The sequence below is a fragment of the Thamnophis sirtalis genome, unplaced genomic scaffold, assembly GCF_051295495.1.
Source record: "Thamnophis sirtalis isolate CommonGarterSnake01/CBP01778 unplaced genomic scaffold, rThaSir2_p1.2 scaffold_10, whole genome shotgun sequence".
NCBI classification, from domain to species: domain Eukaryota; kingdom Metazoa; phylum Chordata; class Lepidosauria; order Squamata; family Natricidae; genus Thamnophis; species Thamnophis sirtalis.
The window spans coordinates 11,315,461-11,332,658 of NW_028261390.1; the positions used below are offsets into that span (position 1 = coordinate 11,315,461).

Consider the following 17,198-nt stretch of genomic DNA (forward strand, 5'->3'; position numbering starts at 1 on the left):
GTGTTGAAGTTGTTTTAACGCAAACCAAAGATGCCTTTTAAAAAACAAGTTTACATCGTATTCTTATGCATGCCAGTGCTGTGTGTGAGGTAATTTAAGGAGGTTCTGACAAGTGTCGTCGGCATCTTCATATCCGGTCACATGGCCAGCAAGCCACTCCCATCCCATCACATGGGCGGCAAGCCACTCCCACAAAGGAGGCCACACCCACAGAGTAGGTTCGAACAATTTTTGAAACCCACCACTGAGTGAGATGATATGTAGCCATAACAAAATTCTTTCTAGAAAACCAAGGTCATCCTTTGTCTCTGCACCTCTGCACCTGACAGGAACTGGATGGGTGAAATTGCCAGCATGGCCGTGGGAGATTGGACCATGTGATGGACTTGTGAGTGTTGGGGCAAGATCTTGAACTTTCAACTGGGCGGGAAAACCCTAGAAGCTTTAGATTCGAGTTTTCCCAGATGTGCCAACATGGCTCTCTTAATAAATTGGAACTTTGAGCAATGCTTTGCCTTGGGCTCCGATTTAATTTTGGATGCTATTTGGAACCCTGACATCCACAGGTTTACAATTCTTCAGAGACAACATTCTGATGATAAGTTAGCTTGATTTCTCTGCTGGAGAAACATATTGAATTTGGGAACAAAAATCCCCCCCCCCCCATGGATCACAGGAAAAAAATGAATCAAGACAACAAGGCAAAAATATTTAGACAAGAACTCCAAAAAGATTTTTTTTCTCCTTATTTTTTTTTTTTGGCACAAAGGGGAAAAGAGACTCCCTTCTGCTTTTAATAACTCAAAACAAATAGAAGTTAGAATGCATTGACTCAACATTGATCCACAAAAGGTTGATGAACAAAGCCAAATCCCTCCATTTCCCCCCTCTTACCACCCACAGGAAACAATGAAAAGGTAGAAAGTAAAATGGCTGAAGAAGTAAACAAAATGTAATGATGTTCATCTCCTTTTCAAGCTTCACATTGGTCAGTTCATCCACGTCACTTATTGTGACTTGTCGAGTTCAAAACTAAGATCTTGGAAATTAAGTTGGACACTTCTTCTTTTTCTTCTTCTAGTCTTGATGCTGAACAAGCTTTGGGTTTTTGTGTGTTGTTGTTGTTGTTTCTTCCATACAGTATATATAAATATACATATATATATATGGAGAGAGAGAAACGGTGTTTTTAAAAATGGTGGGAGTTTTTTTCCCCTCAACACTACAAGTCATGCTCTTGGTCGTTGTAAATTATACGTGAAACGCCAATTGTGCAGAAATATAGCAAATGCAATTTAGGTCTTATAGGATGGACATGGCAAGGTGAACAGCTTGACGTTGCTACTTGGGATTTGTAGATCCGGGATATCCTTGTTTCAAAACATATTACTGGCCAGAAGTCCCACTTACTCGGTTTGCTAAATATACATAAATGTCTCTATATACAGCTGGAACCCCTAAGCCTTCTCCTTGCTGGAGGAAGACCGGCAGAGGAAATGGCCAGGGGTAGCACATGGAGGCATAACAGTGGCCTTCGAAATGTACAGAAGGAACCATGGTTTGTTGGAAGTGACAAAAACGAAGGGAGGGGAATCGGTACAGATATTTACAATACAAGATGCTCCTTGCTAACTAGAACTGTATAGCCCTGTTCAACAGAAAGAAAGTGTTATTTAATAAGCTCTGCTATCTGAGAATCGACATATTTATGCCCTTGAGGGTAGAATCATCCCAGTGAAGTTGAGACTGGATTGCTGAATTCAACAAGTCAGAACTGACTTGTTCTAAGATATACTTGAATTAGCAGCTTGGGCTAAGTAAAGGTGATTATTGAAACAAGCAGAATAAAACCCCACCTCTTATGCCCAAGCCAGCGAAAGAGATTCATGCACACACAATGGAGGTGGGTTTGCAGGTGGACTTAACTGATGACCATACTCCTTATATCATCACTTGCACTGCTTTTCACGCTAGACATGAGTCCCTGTTCCTTCTTACACGTACTGCAGTCCCAAAAGGACGTGGCATCCAGAAATCTACAGGTATAAAAATGGAATTTTTTTTAGGGAGGATAAGAGGAAAAACACAGTGTTCCTACAACATTTTTCTTTTTGCCAAAAGAAAAGAAAGAAAAAAAATCCTAAGCAAAACTTTCCATTTTGTGTGTGTGTGTGTGATTGAAATAAAAAAATGAAACTTGCCTTGGGGTAAAATGGATATTGGATTTATAGCTGGCTCATTTCCTTGGGACTAAAAGGGAATTTAACTAACTTTTATCCTGGGATCAATACATGGGTTAAGATTCGTCACAGCTGAACAGAAGGTTCTGATTCCATCTGTCTGATCAACAGCATCTCTCTTTTTTATTTTTTTGATCCCTGGTCCATAATGAAGTCCAATCCAGAATTGTTTTCTATCAACACTGTGTAAAAATGCAACTGGAGCAAAAGAATGCTTTTCCTGTGCCTTTTTCAGAGGCCTTCCCTGATCGTCATCTTCTTTTAACGACCCCATAATCCCTCGCGGGGTGGAGTCTGGGCAACTGAATGGAGCTAGCGGAGTGTTTTAATGGCCAGATGCCCTTCCTGTTGCCAATGCAGAGTTTTGTTCAGCAGATATATTCCCATTGTGCCTAGAGACAGAAATACGTATCTGCCTCTACCTAGGATCGAACTAACAGCCTCCTGATTTGTGAGGCGAGAGCTCTAGCCACCGCACCACTCGGAGGCCTTCACCAATGACATTTCAAAAAGATTTTCATGGGGATAAGATATAAAGCTGCTGGGCGGAGGCGCCATTCTTTCCCCCCTTCCTTTTCAAAGCAGAATTGTTCCCTGGAAACAAAACCACATCATCCTTATTCCTTTTGTGCTTTTCTCAAAAAAAATAATAATAATAATAATTGGAGACCCAGAGAGCCATGTCTCACTTCTGCCAGAAAATCTTCGCTGAAAGTGCCACTTCGCTGCTTCCTCCTCCCTTTGCCACTGACATTTTGAAAATGAAATATGCTAAAGTTAGACTTGGATAATGATAATCCCACCTAAGCAAATCCGTAGGAAATATATTCTAGTTTTTTTGCTATAAAATGATAAATGATCGATCCAAAAAAAATCATGCTGATCTTAAATTAACTTTAAAAACCATTCTGCAAACAGTGCTCAACGTCATCTACCATTATACATTTATATAATTAAATCATTTTTAAAGTTAAAATTCTTTCTACAGCATACATTTAAGCTTCAATCTTAAACCTCTCCAGAGCTCTTCACTTTAAAGAAACTTTTCAAGTTAGATGGGCAATTGATTGGAGATTCCATTGGGACTAAACAGAGATGAAATATAATTAAGGTACAGCCCACAAGATAAGCAAACATTTCGCAACAAAACCTAATCTATCACATCTTAGGAACAAGGGTATTTTTGTTCACAGATCAGTAAAAATATCAACAAGTTCTTTTCTCCTTACCACACACAGAGACACACGCACACAATCTTGTATTTATGTAGAACAATTCAAGTGGACTGTGTCTTCTCACTCAAAACAATTCCAGATTACAACATATTGTTTTCTCTTTAAATAGACAAATTCAGGTTAAATTTAGCAAATTAGAAACCTAGCCAACATTTCTGCCATCTATCAGAAACTGGTTTCTTTATTAAAAAAAAAACCACAGGTAAACAACCAAATCTAGGTAAATAGCAATTTGTCTCCGGTTTTCCACACAAAAGCTTAATCTTAAGAAATCTTCTTGGCTTACATCTTGACTACGTGATGTGTAACCCTCTACAGCAGATTTGATAGACAACAAAATTTTGCTAATAATATACTGAAATAAAGTGGGAGACTGAATCTTGTCAAATGCAAATATTTGCACTGTTTCTGAAAAAAGTGGGGAAAGCTTCAATCTGACATATCTGTACAAGGCTGTTGGTTTGAGCTCCGAGCTTGGCAATTTGGTTGCAAACGTTTCATCATAGACGAAACATGGCAGATGAGCACAACTCAAAATGCACTGACGATGTCTCCTCAAATAGTGACGAAATGTTTGCAACCAAATTGCCAAGCTCGGCGCTCAAACCAACAGCCTAACTACCAACCCAAGCTACTAATATTCAAAAACACTTCAAATATCAGCACAATTCTGACCGGATGGAAGGTGGAAAGTCCTTCAAATTGCTGTTCTGGATTCAGACAGGTTAATTAAAATGTAATCATATCTACAATATACTCCTTGATATGATGGGACAGCATCAGGCTGTCTTGTTATCCAATTCATTTCAAGAGTCTATCCAAAGCACCCTACTTGGTTGATCCAGAGCCTATCTCTCAAATCCAGGAAGGAAGCAAAGGCAAAAACTCATTGAACCTAACCCTAATCCTTGCCAAGAAAACTACAGGAATTTGTGCAGGAAGTTGCCAGAAGTCATAAACTGACTGAAAGACACAGAAATAAAACCAAACTCTAAACATAATTAAAATGGAAGCAAACAAATAAACTATAGACTAAGCAATTTACAAAATTACATAGTCTAGAAAACTAAAAGTTCAGAGAAAATCTTATATCTCACCTTTGTTCTGAGGTGTAACCCTGTGAGGTAGATTAATTTTAAAAGAAGATAATGATCGATTGATTGGTTGTTTTCTTAGTGTCCTGGATGGCTGTAGGGAAATTTAGGATTCTCAAATCTTACTAGAATTACGTTCCATTGTTTTTGTCTATACAGCGATTATTATTATTATTTAAAAAATTAAAATGTAAGTGTTATCAGCCCTAGCTGCAATCTGAAGTGACATTCATACAGATATAAACCTAGCTGCCCTATGAGGCAAATATTTCTTTGAATGAGTATTTTAAAGAAGAAAATCTTCAAAATGCTCAGAAGAATCTACCAACGTCCTTATCTTTACGGAGTATTTGCCAAAGGCTGAAGATTATATTTCTTCACTTCCACTTCCTGTGTTATCTTTCGCAGCTGCATAGCAGGCTGAAATTCAACAGGGATGGCTTTCAGCAACAAAAGGACTTGCAACAAAATCTCCTTTAATGTGCATTCTGCCAAATCCCTGATTCTCTAGCCATGCCGTCCTACAATATAAGGGGGGGCTGCAAAGATTCTGCCTGTAGTACTTTTATGACTTACATCATAAACACACTACAGAGCCTAGCTGATTATGGCTATGGTGGATTTGGGTGGAAAGATATTATCCATTTCATCCCAATATTAGACTGGCCTTCAGGAAATGAAAAAAGCGAGCTGGCTTCCTCCTTCACCGTGCCAGTTTTTGATGGTTTTGCAAGTAGCAGAGAATGAAAATTTAAGATGGCGTTTTTATTGTAGATGCTAGGAATCAAAAACGATGGCACATAATGCCCCAAAGGTGCTTTTTTTCGAGAGGCAACTGGAGTTTCTGGTTTTTCTTTGAAGGTGTGGTGCTTCTCATCCAAGAAGCTTTGCTTCAAGCTGAAGAAGTTTCTTGGATGAGAAGCCAAACATCTTTAAAAAAAAGTCCAGTTGCCTCTTGAAAAAAAGCACCATTGGAACAACCATGACCTGGATGACGGAGAATCTCCATAGACAATGGCACATAATCAGTGATTCTTTACAACACTAGTTCTTTTAGTAACCTCAACTTGCTTTTCTCATTGACCAATGAATGCAGTATACTTCCTTGCAAAACCCATGCCATATTAAAAAGCCCTCAGAGGTTTTTGTAGCAATTCAGAGTTGGCCGAGAGAAACTTCTGAACTCATAGATCCAGAATGACAGAATAACAGAGTCAGAAGGGACCTTGGAGATCTTCTAGTCCAACCCCCTGCTCAGGCAGGAAACCCAATACCATTTCAGACAAATGATTGTCCAATCTTTTCTTAAAAACCTCCAGTACTGGAGCACCCACTATTCATTTTTGTGTGTGTCTAGATTGGTGAGTTCAAACACGAAATGCCCTCTTCAGCTTCTATCAGATTCGTGGACAAACATACGGTTATAAATCTGAAAATCCAGAGTTGAACCCCCGTTTAGTAAAAGCAACCTTAACGTTTTGGGAACAAGGGGAAGTGGAGCTAAAAGGAAATTGATATATGTTTAGAACTTTACTTACTTGGATAAAAGTTTAAAAACCCCTGAGAATTCGGAGGGAGGTTTAAAAAAAATGCACATAGGACTAACCAAGTATTTTTGGGGCTGCACAGCCTTTGAACAGCTGATCTAGGAAGTTGTGAACCACAACCCAATCAATCTGCCATGCTTAGGTAAAAGTTTTGGAGCAAAATAAGACACCAAGGGCAAACATTTTTTAAAAAAGCCTAAGAAAATATGTCTCTTAAAAGACATTGCTCTCTTAGGCATCATTGTATCTGGATATTTTCTTCACATCATTTAACTTTGTTTCTAGTTATATACTCCCTGATATGCGATGCTGTTGAGAGTGATCTGTTTCCAAAGTAGAATGATGGTAATTATTGAATTATTCGCTACTTCATTGAATTCAGAAAACATCTTGGCACTTAAAAGATGCCCCAATCATGTTTATCCAAAATCATTTCTGGAGCAGTAATTCCACAACAAGAGTATTCTCAATTGATGCCCATCCAGTCCTGCTAAAAATCTAGAAAAGGGAGAGGCGCCTCCAGACCCCATTCATGCCATTGCCAAACAACTTACAGCTTTAGGAGCAAATGATTCTTTTCTTGTAATTTGGTACTAACCTCTAGGGCCAGGTTGAAGGAAGAGGGCATCGGTGGCCCTCCTGAAGTTTATTAGCCCTTTTTTTCCTTTGTTTTTGACTACTCAGTTTACCTTTTGCCTCTTTTTTTTTATGAGGGAATGTTTGGAATTACTTATTTTGCCTCTTTAAAAAACTCTACCTTGCTCCATGCCACCCCACCCTAAATCTGAGCCATTTTTAATTTCTTTCTACTTTCAAATTTGACACGTTGCACAAAGCCTATGTGGTTTCCAGCAGATGGAAATAATTAATCCTTGTACTGCGGTGATAAAAAGCCAATTTGTCCCCTTCATCTTTCTGAAAATACTTCAGATATTTGAATATGGCTAATAGATTGCTCCTGTGAGTCCCTTCGACTGCAAGGCCATCCAACCGATCAGTCCTAGAGGAGATCAACCCTGACTGCTCTTTAGAAGGCCAAATCCTGAAGACGAAACTCAAATACTTTGGCCACCTAATAAGAAAGGACTCACTGGAGAAGAGCCTCATGCTGGGAAAGAAGAAGGGGACGACAGAGAATGAGGTGGCTGGATGAAGTCACTGAAGCAGTGGGCGTGAGCTTAAATGGACTCCAGTGGATGGTAGAGGACAGGAAGGCCTGGAGAAACATTGTCCATGGGGTTGCGGTGTGTTGGACACGACTTTGCAACTAACAATAATTAGATTGCTTCTCCATACTCTTTTCTCTAGACTAACCATACCTGATTCTTTAATTCTTTCTTTGTAGGATATGGTATAGTTTATATAGAAACTATATAAAATAGTTTCTATCCTTGAGCTGTCAGACTCTTAAACATAACCACAATCACTCCACGCACACGCCGAAATGTATGACTAATTTTTCTTTTTCTTTCTTTTCTTTTTTCTTTTCCCCTAATTATTTGCATTGGGATTATTCTTTATCCTATTTATGTTGTTTGTATTTGTTGTCATGTGATTAAACCAGTGAGGCTAAAACCAATTCCGTTGTATTTATTTTGTACAATGACAATAAAGGCTATATTATACTATATGATATCTGGGAGCTTCATCCTAAACATTCTAGTTTATTAATATCCTTTTCGACTGGTCGTTCAAGAACTGGGTACCAAATTCAAGGCATGAATTGTGGTATTTCTTCTTGTGAACTACATAACAACACTACAATTTAAACAGCCTTTTAAAGCAGAGCACTGAAGTGCAACTTATTGCTTTGTTTGTGAATTACTCAATTTCTGCATCCTTTCTATACCTACTGTGATAAAATTGGCGATTGTTCATCCTCTAACCACCAAGCTATAAAGAATTCTGCTTTATACTATCTTAAACGCACATAATGTCAGTTGGACATTATTCTTTCTATCAGTTCTCATAAAATGAAACACTTCATATCATTACTTTGCTTCGAGGTAACTCTAGAACTTGGTGCATACAATCAGCCTGGCTTTGTCCTTCCATTCCCATCTGCGATCCAATTTTCACTCAACTGGTTGTTAACATTGCTGCACACGTATTTATGATGCGATTCTGAAAATCTACTTAATTCAGATTCAGCGATAAGATAAGTTGCATTCTAGCATTCCTATTTTGAAGTTGACAATAAGCGGAACACATTGCAATTTGCTTTACTTATGCGAAGTTATCTTCACAAAGGATATGAACAAGACTTGTTGCCCAATTAATCAACCAATCAAATCCTACATGTTCTGGCCACTGTCTTGATCATTTTCTAGTTCTGATATATGTTGGAATATCTGAAACACTAAGGAAGTCGCTGACCTTCAGCGAATCATCTTTCTGAATTGACCTTGAGCCATTCTGCAACGATGATTTTCATCTCAATCACAGTTGCATTGTTAAATACTTAGTTCCCTTTATTTACAACCACTACAATTATTTCTGTAGATAATTCAGAGCATTCAACTGTTGAATATTATCTTTCTTCACTTTCTCTCTTGATACACTTAGTGTATGACCCAAGCTTACCCTCGGAAGAACCTGATCGCCTTCACTCATTCTTCATTCATCAACCCCTCATTCTTTTCTCGATGATGATGATATCCTTTCTGAAATGAATTGCCCAGAATGGCATCCAGTACTTTTAAGTGATGGGTGGACAAGAGATGAGGCAACAGGTTTAGGACACCAGTTGCTTGATTTTTGAATCAGTTTGTTAGTAATTAGTAATGACGGTTGTCTCAAAGTTTTGTGGATATTTTTCTTAAGTAACTGTAGATCCTTCATGCGGTGGTTAGATTTGGTCCTAACTTCCTCACCTTGTGCTTTTGTAGAAATCTCATCTGCCATATCTAGTGTGGAGAGAGATTTTATTTATTTATTATTTTCATAAATGCTGCTTGGCATTTCACTGTCCTGAGTGATTTAGTATCTTCTCTAAACTCAGTTGCCTAGCTGTTGATTGTGGCAATAGTTAACAATCACATCTTATCATAATGTGCGATTCCAAACGACTCCCAGGTTTTAGTCCTGTCAGCACCAAAATGGCGGACAGGGAGAAGTGGCTTGTAATTGCCCATGATATTAGGAAAGAAAATACACATCAAGCAAACGCCATTATTGCTTAGAACATCCTTTCTCTGTTATTGCCTTTATGGAGTCCCCAAACACACCCTTGTCCCTTCTTGTAAATGCTACCATTTCTCGTGTAGTGGGATTTCTTCCAGGCTGAGTTCAAGTTACAATGCCACATGAGATAACGTAATTTCATGGCTTTGAGAAGAATACGGGGGCAACAGATTAAGCACCGTTGTTTTGTGACATGTATGGAAGTGGCATGTGATTTTTGTACACATACCACCCACATGGCTTTGACTTATACTGGCACTTAGTAGATTGTCCCCTATATTGCTATATATATGTATCTAATTATATATATATGTGTATATTTTCAGTAATAACCTATTGCTTATTGCTGTTATACATACTGCACAAACTAAACTTTCTGATTCTTTTCTTCAAAGAAAAATCTACTCCCTCACTACTTTACTTAGCAACTGAAACTACATTACATCATTAGAAATACTTCTAGAAATATTGTATGGAATTCAGACCAGTGTGATATGAATAGGCTTAAACTTATTGGGATGACTTGAAATTCTGCATTAATTGTGCATACTTTTATGTTTATTTTACCACTGAAATTAACTAGAAAGTTTATTTAATTTTGATTCACATCATCTAACTATGAAAGTTGTTAAAGGTAAGCTGGGGTTGTGTTTTTAAAGGCTACACAAGGGGTTGAATTTCAACATCCAGAGTTGACTCCCTGACTCTAACCTTGGAGAAGACATTGGGATTCCATCTTCTGTTTAAGTCTCTGGAATGAATCTTCCCAAAATTTCACCCTCTGGGGAATTGAACAGAATTGCTCTAACCCCCTTGGATATGTAAGAAGGTTGAGTTTTTCATGAATGAAAATGGAACGTAATGAATGATGTTAATATTTTCTGCCATTCTGAACATGGCTTAATGGCAATCCGTACAGATTAATCCATAGCATTGATTTCTAGCTTCATTTAGGAGAAATAAATGACATCTTGGATTTCCTTCAAAAGTTAGACTACAGTCCTACCATTCATTCAGGTATCAACAGACTCAACACATACGTTTTGAAAAAAAAAGCTAGGTTTGTGACATTGCTCCTCATGACCAGATATAGTATACCATTGGTTTGACTGAAAACAGGGTACGAGCTATATAGAATATGTGCAGAGAAGATAGATGGAGTCTTTTGGAGTTTCTTCATCATTCCAGAACATTTTTGCTCCTGCATCTCCCAAAGCATTTAGATGACATATTTGAACATTGTCCCATGTGAGGCAGGCAGATTTGTGCCTTAACTTCTTGCTCAAGTAATATATCTTACAACACTAGTTGCTAAAGTTGCTAACATTGTGAGCATGTCTTGGAATATTTTCACTCTGGCTTAGATTGCCTGGATGGAAAGGTACAAGTAAGGGAAAGTGAAAGCTCAGAGTAGTTAGATATACAACACTTTTATAAAAGGGAAGTTTTAAACCAAATTAAGAAGTCATTCAAACACATTGACTGACCTGATCCACACTTGCTAAATTGCTATAAATAAACAGACCTGCAATATGATCTTCTTGCAATTGGACTTCATTATGTTCCTGCATTAGGGAATACACCACATGATTCAAGATGCAGCCATAATATGTAGTTTACCAATAAGTACCTGTTATTGCCCAGGGAAAAAAATGTTTGCTTACTCCTACACTAAATAAACACTTTCCAGATTTTGATAATGTTCCATTCAGATCTAAGAAATAAAACCAAGGCTCATATTTGCCTAGCAAATCATCCAATCTGCCTTGATGTAGAACCTGGTAATTATTTGAGAGTTTGCTGAAACTTCTGCAGAGAGGAATCTTGTAACCATTTATGTGTGATGGATTTTAGTTTCCCAAGACCAAATTAGGACAGAAGTATGCTACTTTCCCCCAAGATATAAGTCCAAGGATGTGACTGAGGCTATGGATGACTTGTCTAATTTATACAACACCTTTCAATAAAATTGATGGTCACTTTCAGTAGATAAGATGGTGCTTAATTCTCTCTTCTTCGCTTAAGATGACACACATTGGATCAAAAGATCCATAGGAGCCAATTTAGGGCTTCCAAAAAACTTCACAGGAACCATACGATAGAAATGAGGTTCTCTCCCACCAATGTCCATAGAAAACCATGCTATTTCCATAGATGAATATTTTAAAAACCAATTCCTACGGTCGTGGGTATGAGTAACTAATCAGTTGAGTGACCGTCCTACATTTTTCCTCCCCCAAAAGTTGCTGTTAAAACAACACTGAACTTTAAGACGCTACACTGTCTAGATTTTGAGAAAAACTTCACTTGGATTCTGATTGTACATATTTCCATCTTAGCTCCCACACATACCAACTCAGAAGTGAGCTCTATAGGATTTTAGCCGTAAAATAATTTAAACTAACCCATGGAACAACTAAACAAGCCGTACTGTACATTGAGATTATAATTACAGGTGAAAATGTCATTTAAAAAACACGACGACAGGAGGTTGTTCTCCACGGCAGGCCGCGTGTAAGACATAAAGGCTCCTGCTTCTTCGGTTTATGCATACACACAGCTTCATGTATTAACTGTATCTTCAAATGCATATTTGTATGTATGTACACCAAGATACATGTGCAGTTCTCTGTATATTTATCCAAAACAGAAACAGAGAGCAGTTAAATAAGCACACATGTATACACAGAAAGGGAAGGGGGGGGGGGGGCTGTCCACCTTGTCATGCCATTATGAGAAAGGACAGTTGCAGATTGCTGATTTTACAACCATTAAAATTTTTGCCATTTTTAATGGGGGGGAAAAAGCTCTTTTAAAACTTCCCCCCTCTTTTCTCACTCTTTTTCTTAAACCCCCCTTTTTTTCTTTCTCTCTCTCTCTCTTTTTGTGCAGTAAGCATCGTTGGAAGAAGACCAAAGCAGAGCAACTATAAGTTAAATATACACTTGAGCTTAGCTGCATTTACATTACTCTTTTTTTTTTAAGGAAAAGCAGGCTGAAAGGGACTTTTTGTTTGCTTAATCAGTATGTGTATTTTGATCTCTCTCTCTCTCTCTTTCTCTCTTTCTCTCTCTCTCTCTCTTCCTTGCCATTATCACATTCTTTCACTAATCACCATAGATTTGTCTCCCTACAAATTGCATCATCTTCTGAAGAACGTCGGGTTTCGCAGGCAGGCGGCTAGTCACCTGCAACAACCAAGGGGTCCTGCAGAAGCTTCCAAACTGCTGTCAGTGTCCGATGCCAAGGTCTGGTCTGTGGACATGGAGGAAATGTCATTGACAGATGAGGAGGGAGGGAGGCTTTCGCTGCTGTTCACTGCTGCACCTGTGCTAAGAAAATGAACACCGACGTGATTCAACCTGGAAGCAAGAGAACGCTCACAGAGACACGAACAAACACACGCGCCTCTCAGTCGGATCTGGCCCGTGGGGGGTCACCCTGGAAACAGAGAAGGACTGGCCCATGGTGCCTTTGCCAGCGAAAATGGAGCTCGTGAGGGCCACGGGCGGCTCTCTCAAGCTCTGTTTTCACTGGCAGAGGGTTGCAGGAAGCCGTCGCGGCCGAAAATGGAGCCCCGCGAGTGGCACTTCCAAGCTCCGTTTTTGCTGGTAGAGGGTTGCAAGAGGCCGTCGTAGGCGAAAATGGAGCTCGGGAGCCTGTTTTCACTGGCAGAGAGCGCAGGCCACCATAGGCGCTCCCGACACGAGTGATGAGCTGGCTACGCCCACCCTGGCTCCCCAAAGTCAAACACAAGCCTGATGCGGCCCACAATGAAGTTGAGTTTGACACCCCTGCTCTAAGCTAAACCAAAATGGCAAAAGTTACATTTGCCTCTTCAAAATCTTGGTGGGTCTTATACTCCGAAAAATATGGTAAGTGTAATTAATCAACCCCAGTGTAATGCAATTGCTATGTAGTGAGTATGATTAAATGTATTAACTAATATATTTATCGCCCAAGAAATTGCAATATTTGATTTGCTCAGAGATGTATGTTGCATCCCTTACTGGATTTCATCAATATTGAATAGAATAAACAAAAAAATGCTTTGTATTACTTTGGTTTCCCACTGCAATCACAAACTCCTTAAGTAACCCATGTGCTTTTCAGTTGTCCAGTCCTGTGTTTTCTACCATCCTTGAGAAGTGACCAATATGCACTTATTATTAGAATCCCTGGTAGCGCAGTGGTTAGAATGCAGTATTGCAGACAAAGTCTGCCTACAGCCTGGAGTTCGATCCTGACAGGGCTGAAGGTTGGCTCAGCCTTCCATCCTCTCGAGGTCAGTAAAATGAGGACCCAGATTGTTGGGGGCAATAGGCTGACTCTGTAAACCATATAATGAGGGCTGTAAAGCACTATGAAGCAGTATATAAGTGCTATTGATATTGTTATGTTTCTTTATGGTTTTTAATTTTATTATTGTCATTTATTATTAAAATTATATGTTGCCAATTTTGCCACAAGTGACTCTAGGCGGCTTACAGATTAAAATGCACTATAAAATATTAAAACAATAAATATGGATTTTAAATTTTAAATTCAATTAGTATAAAACTAAGTTGGATGGAGAGGGAGGGAGCGAAACACACACCCTGTCAGGCCTGCAGCTGATTCCTTTTGGGATATTTGGCCTGCCACACTAATATTCTATTCTACTATGCTGTTTCATTAGTGGGGAATTGGGAGGGGGAATAGTAAGGAGTAGAATGTGATGTTGTCAAAATAAAATTCCTTTCTAGAATCCAAGGTCATCCTTTGTCTCTGCACCTCTGCACCTGACCGGAACTGGATGGGTGAAACTGCCAGCATGGCAGTGGAAGATTGGACCATGGGATGGACTTGTGGGCGTGGTGGCAAGATCATGAACTTTTAACTGGGTGGGGAAAACCGGGAAGCTTTCAGATTCGGGTTTTCCCAGATGTGCCAACATGGCTCTCTTAATAAATTGAGCAATACTTTGCCTTGGACTCTGATTTACTTTTGGATGCTATTTGGAACCCTGACACACACTCCATTACCCAAGTGCTACGCCCCAATTGGGGCTCCAGGCTAGTTGGCACAGACTTGCCTTCAAGGCCTTTTGCAAGCGGATCTGATTTCAGGATGGGCGAGGCAAGACGTTCCAGAGAGCAGGAGCCACAGCAAAAAAGGCCCTTCTCCTGGACTCCAAAATTCCTTGGTTGATAATGTCCACAGCACGCCTCTTCTGCTGGTACAAGTGGGGTGGACTAATCCCATTGGGGTGAGCTGGTTTCTTAGATGAACTTTTCTAATTTTTTTTAAAAATGTTTTTAACAATTTGTAACCAAGCAGAGTCACTGAGAGTCAGGCAACATATAAATTTTAATGAATGACTAACTAGTCTTTGATAGATAGCCATGAATTACTGCAGGCTATGGCTGAAGAGTTGTATTAGCAAGTTGTTTCTTTCGTTATAATAACAAAAAATATAGATTTTTCTCTCCCTCCATCACGGAACTTTTCTAAATGAGTTATATTGCATGATCTTGGTGTTTGGTTGATAAATTCTCTCTATGGACACAATCCCCTCAAGATGGATCCTGGAAAATTACTGTTTTATGCCCTAGTTCATTTTACCATTCCTGATTAAAATTAAAAAATGATAAGAGTTTAAATTCCTCGAAATTAAAAGTAAACATGTATAGGTAGTCCTTGATTAACAACCGCAAGGGAACCCAAAATTTTCATTGTTAAGCAAGACAGTTGTTAACTTTTGTCTCATTTTATAAACTTTTTTTGCCGTAATTGTTAAGTGACTCATGCAGTAATGAAACCAATCTGTCTTTTACCCAATTGACTTTGCATGTTGGAAATCATCTGGGAAGCTTAGAAATGGTTACATGATCCCAGGACAGTGCAACTCTCATAAATACATGTCCCAAAGGTGCTTTTTCAAGAAGCCACTGAACTTTCTTGTTTTTCTTTAAAGAGGTTTCGCTTCTCATCCAAGAAGCTTCTTCAGTTCTCCAATGAGCTGAGTAGTAATTTACGTGGCACGACAAAACCACGTTCGACTAAAGCGCGCCCGATTAAACCGCGTCGCTGACATCATCAACAGGGCGACAACAGCGAGCGCGGAGAAAGAAGGGCGCTTTAAATAGCACTTTGAAAGCAAGCCGATTCAAGTTAAGGTAAGGGTTAGGTTTAGGGTTAGGTTTAGGGTTAGGTTTAGGTTTAGGGTTAGGGTTAGGGTTAGGATAAGGGTTAGGGTTAGGTTAAGGGTTAGGATTAGGATTAGGTTTAGGTTTAGGTTTAGGTTTAGGGTTAGGTTAAGGGTTAGGGTTAGGGTTAGGTTTAGGGTTAGGTTAAGGGTTAGGTTTAGGATTAGGTTTAGGATTAGGTTTAGGGGGGTTAGGTTTAGGGGGGTTAGGTTTAGGTTTAGGGGTTAATTTTAGGTTTAGCGTTTACAGCGTTTACAGCGTGCTTCTGTCTCCACGCTGTTGTCGCCCTGTGATGACATCAGCTACGCGGTTTCGTCGAGCGCCCTTTAGTCGAACGCGGTTTTGTGGTGGAACCAGTAATTTATACATTTAAATGCATATGTCTCAGCGACTCTGGTCGGTTACAATTTGTTAAAAACATTAAAAGAAGAGATTAGGAAATTAAAAAGGTTTATAGGAGAAACCAGCTCACCCTGATGGGATTAGGGAGCTGAAGAAGCTTCTTGGATGAGAAGCAAAATGTCTTCAAAGGGGGGGGAAAAAACAGAGAAAGCCCAACGGCCTCTTAAAAAGCACCTCTGGGACAACTATGACCTCGATGAATGAGAATCCCCACAGACATCTGTCATAAAATACATGTTAACTGCCAAGCACCTGAATTTTGATCATGTGGGAATGCGGCAACAGTCATAAATAGGAAAACCAGTCATGTCACTTTTTTTCAGTGCTGCTGTATCTGTGGACAGTCACTAAACGGATGCTTGTAAATCGAGGAGAGAAATTGGAGAGAAATCAGGGTTTAAAACAACAGTCCTCCGTTTATCAGGAAAGAGGGAAATAAAGTGTTTTCTGCTAGCCACAAACAGCAGTTTCGAATAAGTCTGATCCTCCATTTTAAGGGAAAGCTGAGTTTAATTAGTCCTTCTATATTATTCCACCCCCCCCTTTACAAGCACATCCTATTTATTGTTCCTCATAAATCACCTAAGAGGCAGGGCTTTCTTTGACAAATTTGCCCATGAACAATGATTTATTCTGACATCCACTCCATCTTCAAGAATGATGATGCTGGGCCACAGCTCAGTAAGCTCTTAAATCAAATTTGTGTATTCTGTCCCTCACTTTTCGGCTCTGTAAGGACTTGTTGAATGGCCTTTCTGACATAACTGAAACAAATGTGCGGTACTGAAAGGCTTATGCTAATCCAAGCATCTACCCTGAAATTCCTGTTGGCTTTTCCGTGCTGAGCAACAACATGGCGGGAGGGAAGTTAGTGAGGGAAAGAAAACGAATGTGGATGTTCATTTTGCCTCATGTTTTCCCTTGTGTATCTCAGTTAGTTAGGCAGTCAGTTTGCATTTTTATGCCATGCCTTTGTTTATTTTTAGTTAAAGGCTAGTTGATAGTGGAATTTATAATTCCAGGTGGGGAGTGTGCTGTCCCAACAGTATATAGTTAATTTAAAAATTAGAAGCTGTCTCCTTTAAGCAACTATCTCAAGGGAAATGCAACTACCTTGTGGGAAATGTAGTCCCATAACATGTGACCACATCTGTGCTCCCTGATTGGGCAGTGGGCTATTTTGCCCGGGAAATTGTTTTATTACTGCGCACTCACTGAATCCCTGTCAGCACTAGCAGAAGCAGCTTTGCACCAGCGACATGGGTTAGAGGAATTAATGTCTTTTTACACTACGTGAAGGGACAGATCA

The 17,198-nt window shown here is 39.4% G+C and overlaps 1 protein-coding gene across 7 annotated transcripts in view; it reads right to left on the minus strand.

Moving 5' to 3' along the window:
• Positions 1-543: 543 nt before the first annotated feature.
• Positions 544-17,198, minus strand: part of MAPK10 (mitogen-activated protein kinase 10) — a 257,681-nt gene continuing 241,026 nt past the window's right edge. For 2 of the 7 annotated variants that reach the window (XM_087724065.1, XM_087724064.1), the window contains exon 14: positions 12,484-12,626. In XM_087724065.1, coding sequence (XP_087580191.1) covers positions 12,484-12,626 — 143 coding nt within the window. Of the gene's footprint in view, positions 2,037-12,483; positions 12,632-17,198 lie in introns of those variants that run through there. The other 5 variants (XM_087724063.1, XM_087724062.1, XM_087724066.1 and 2 more) reach the window with 5 other exon arrangements.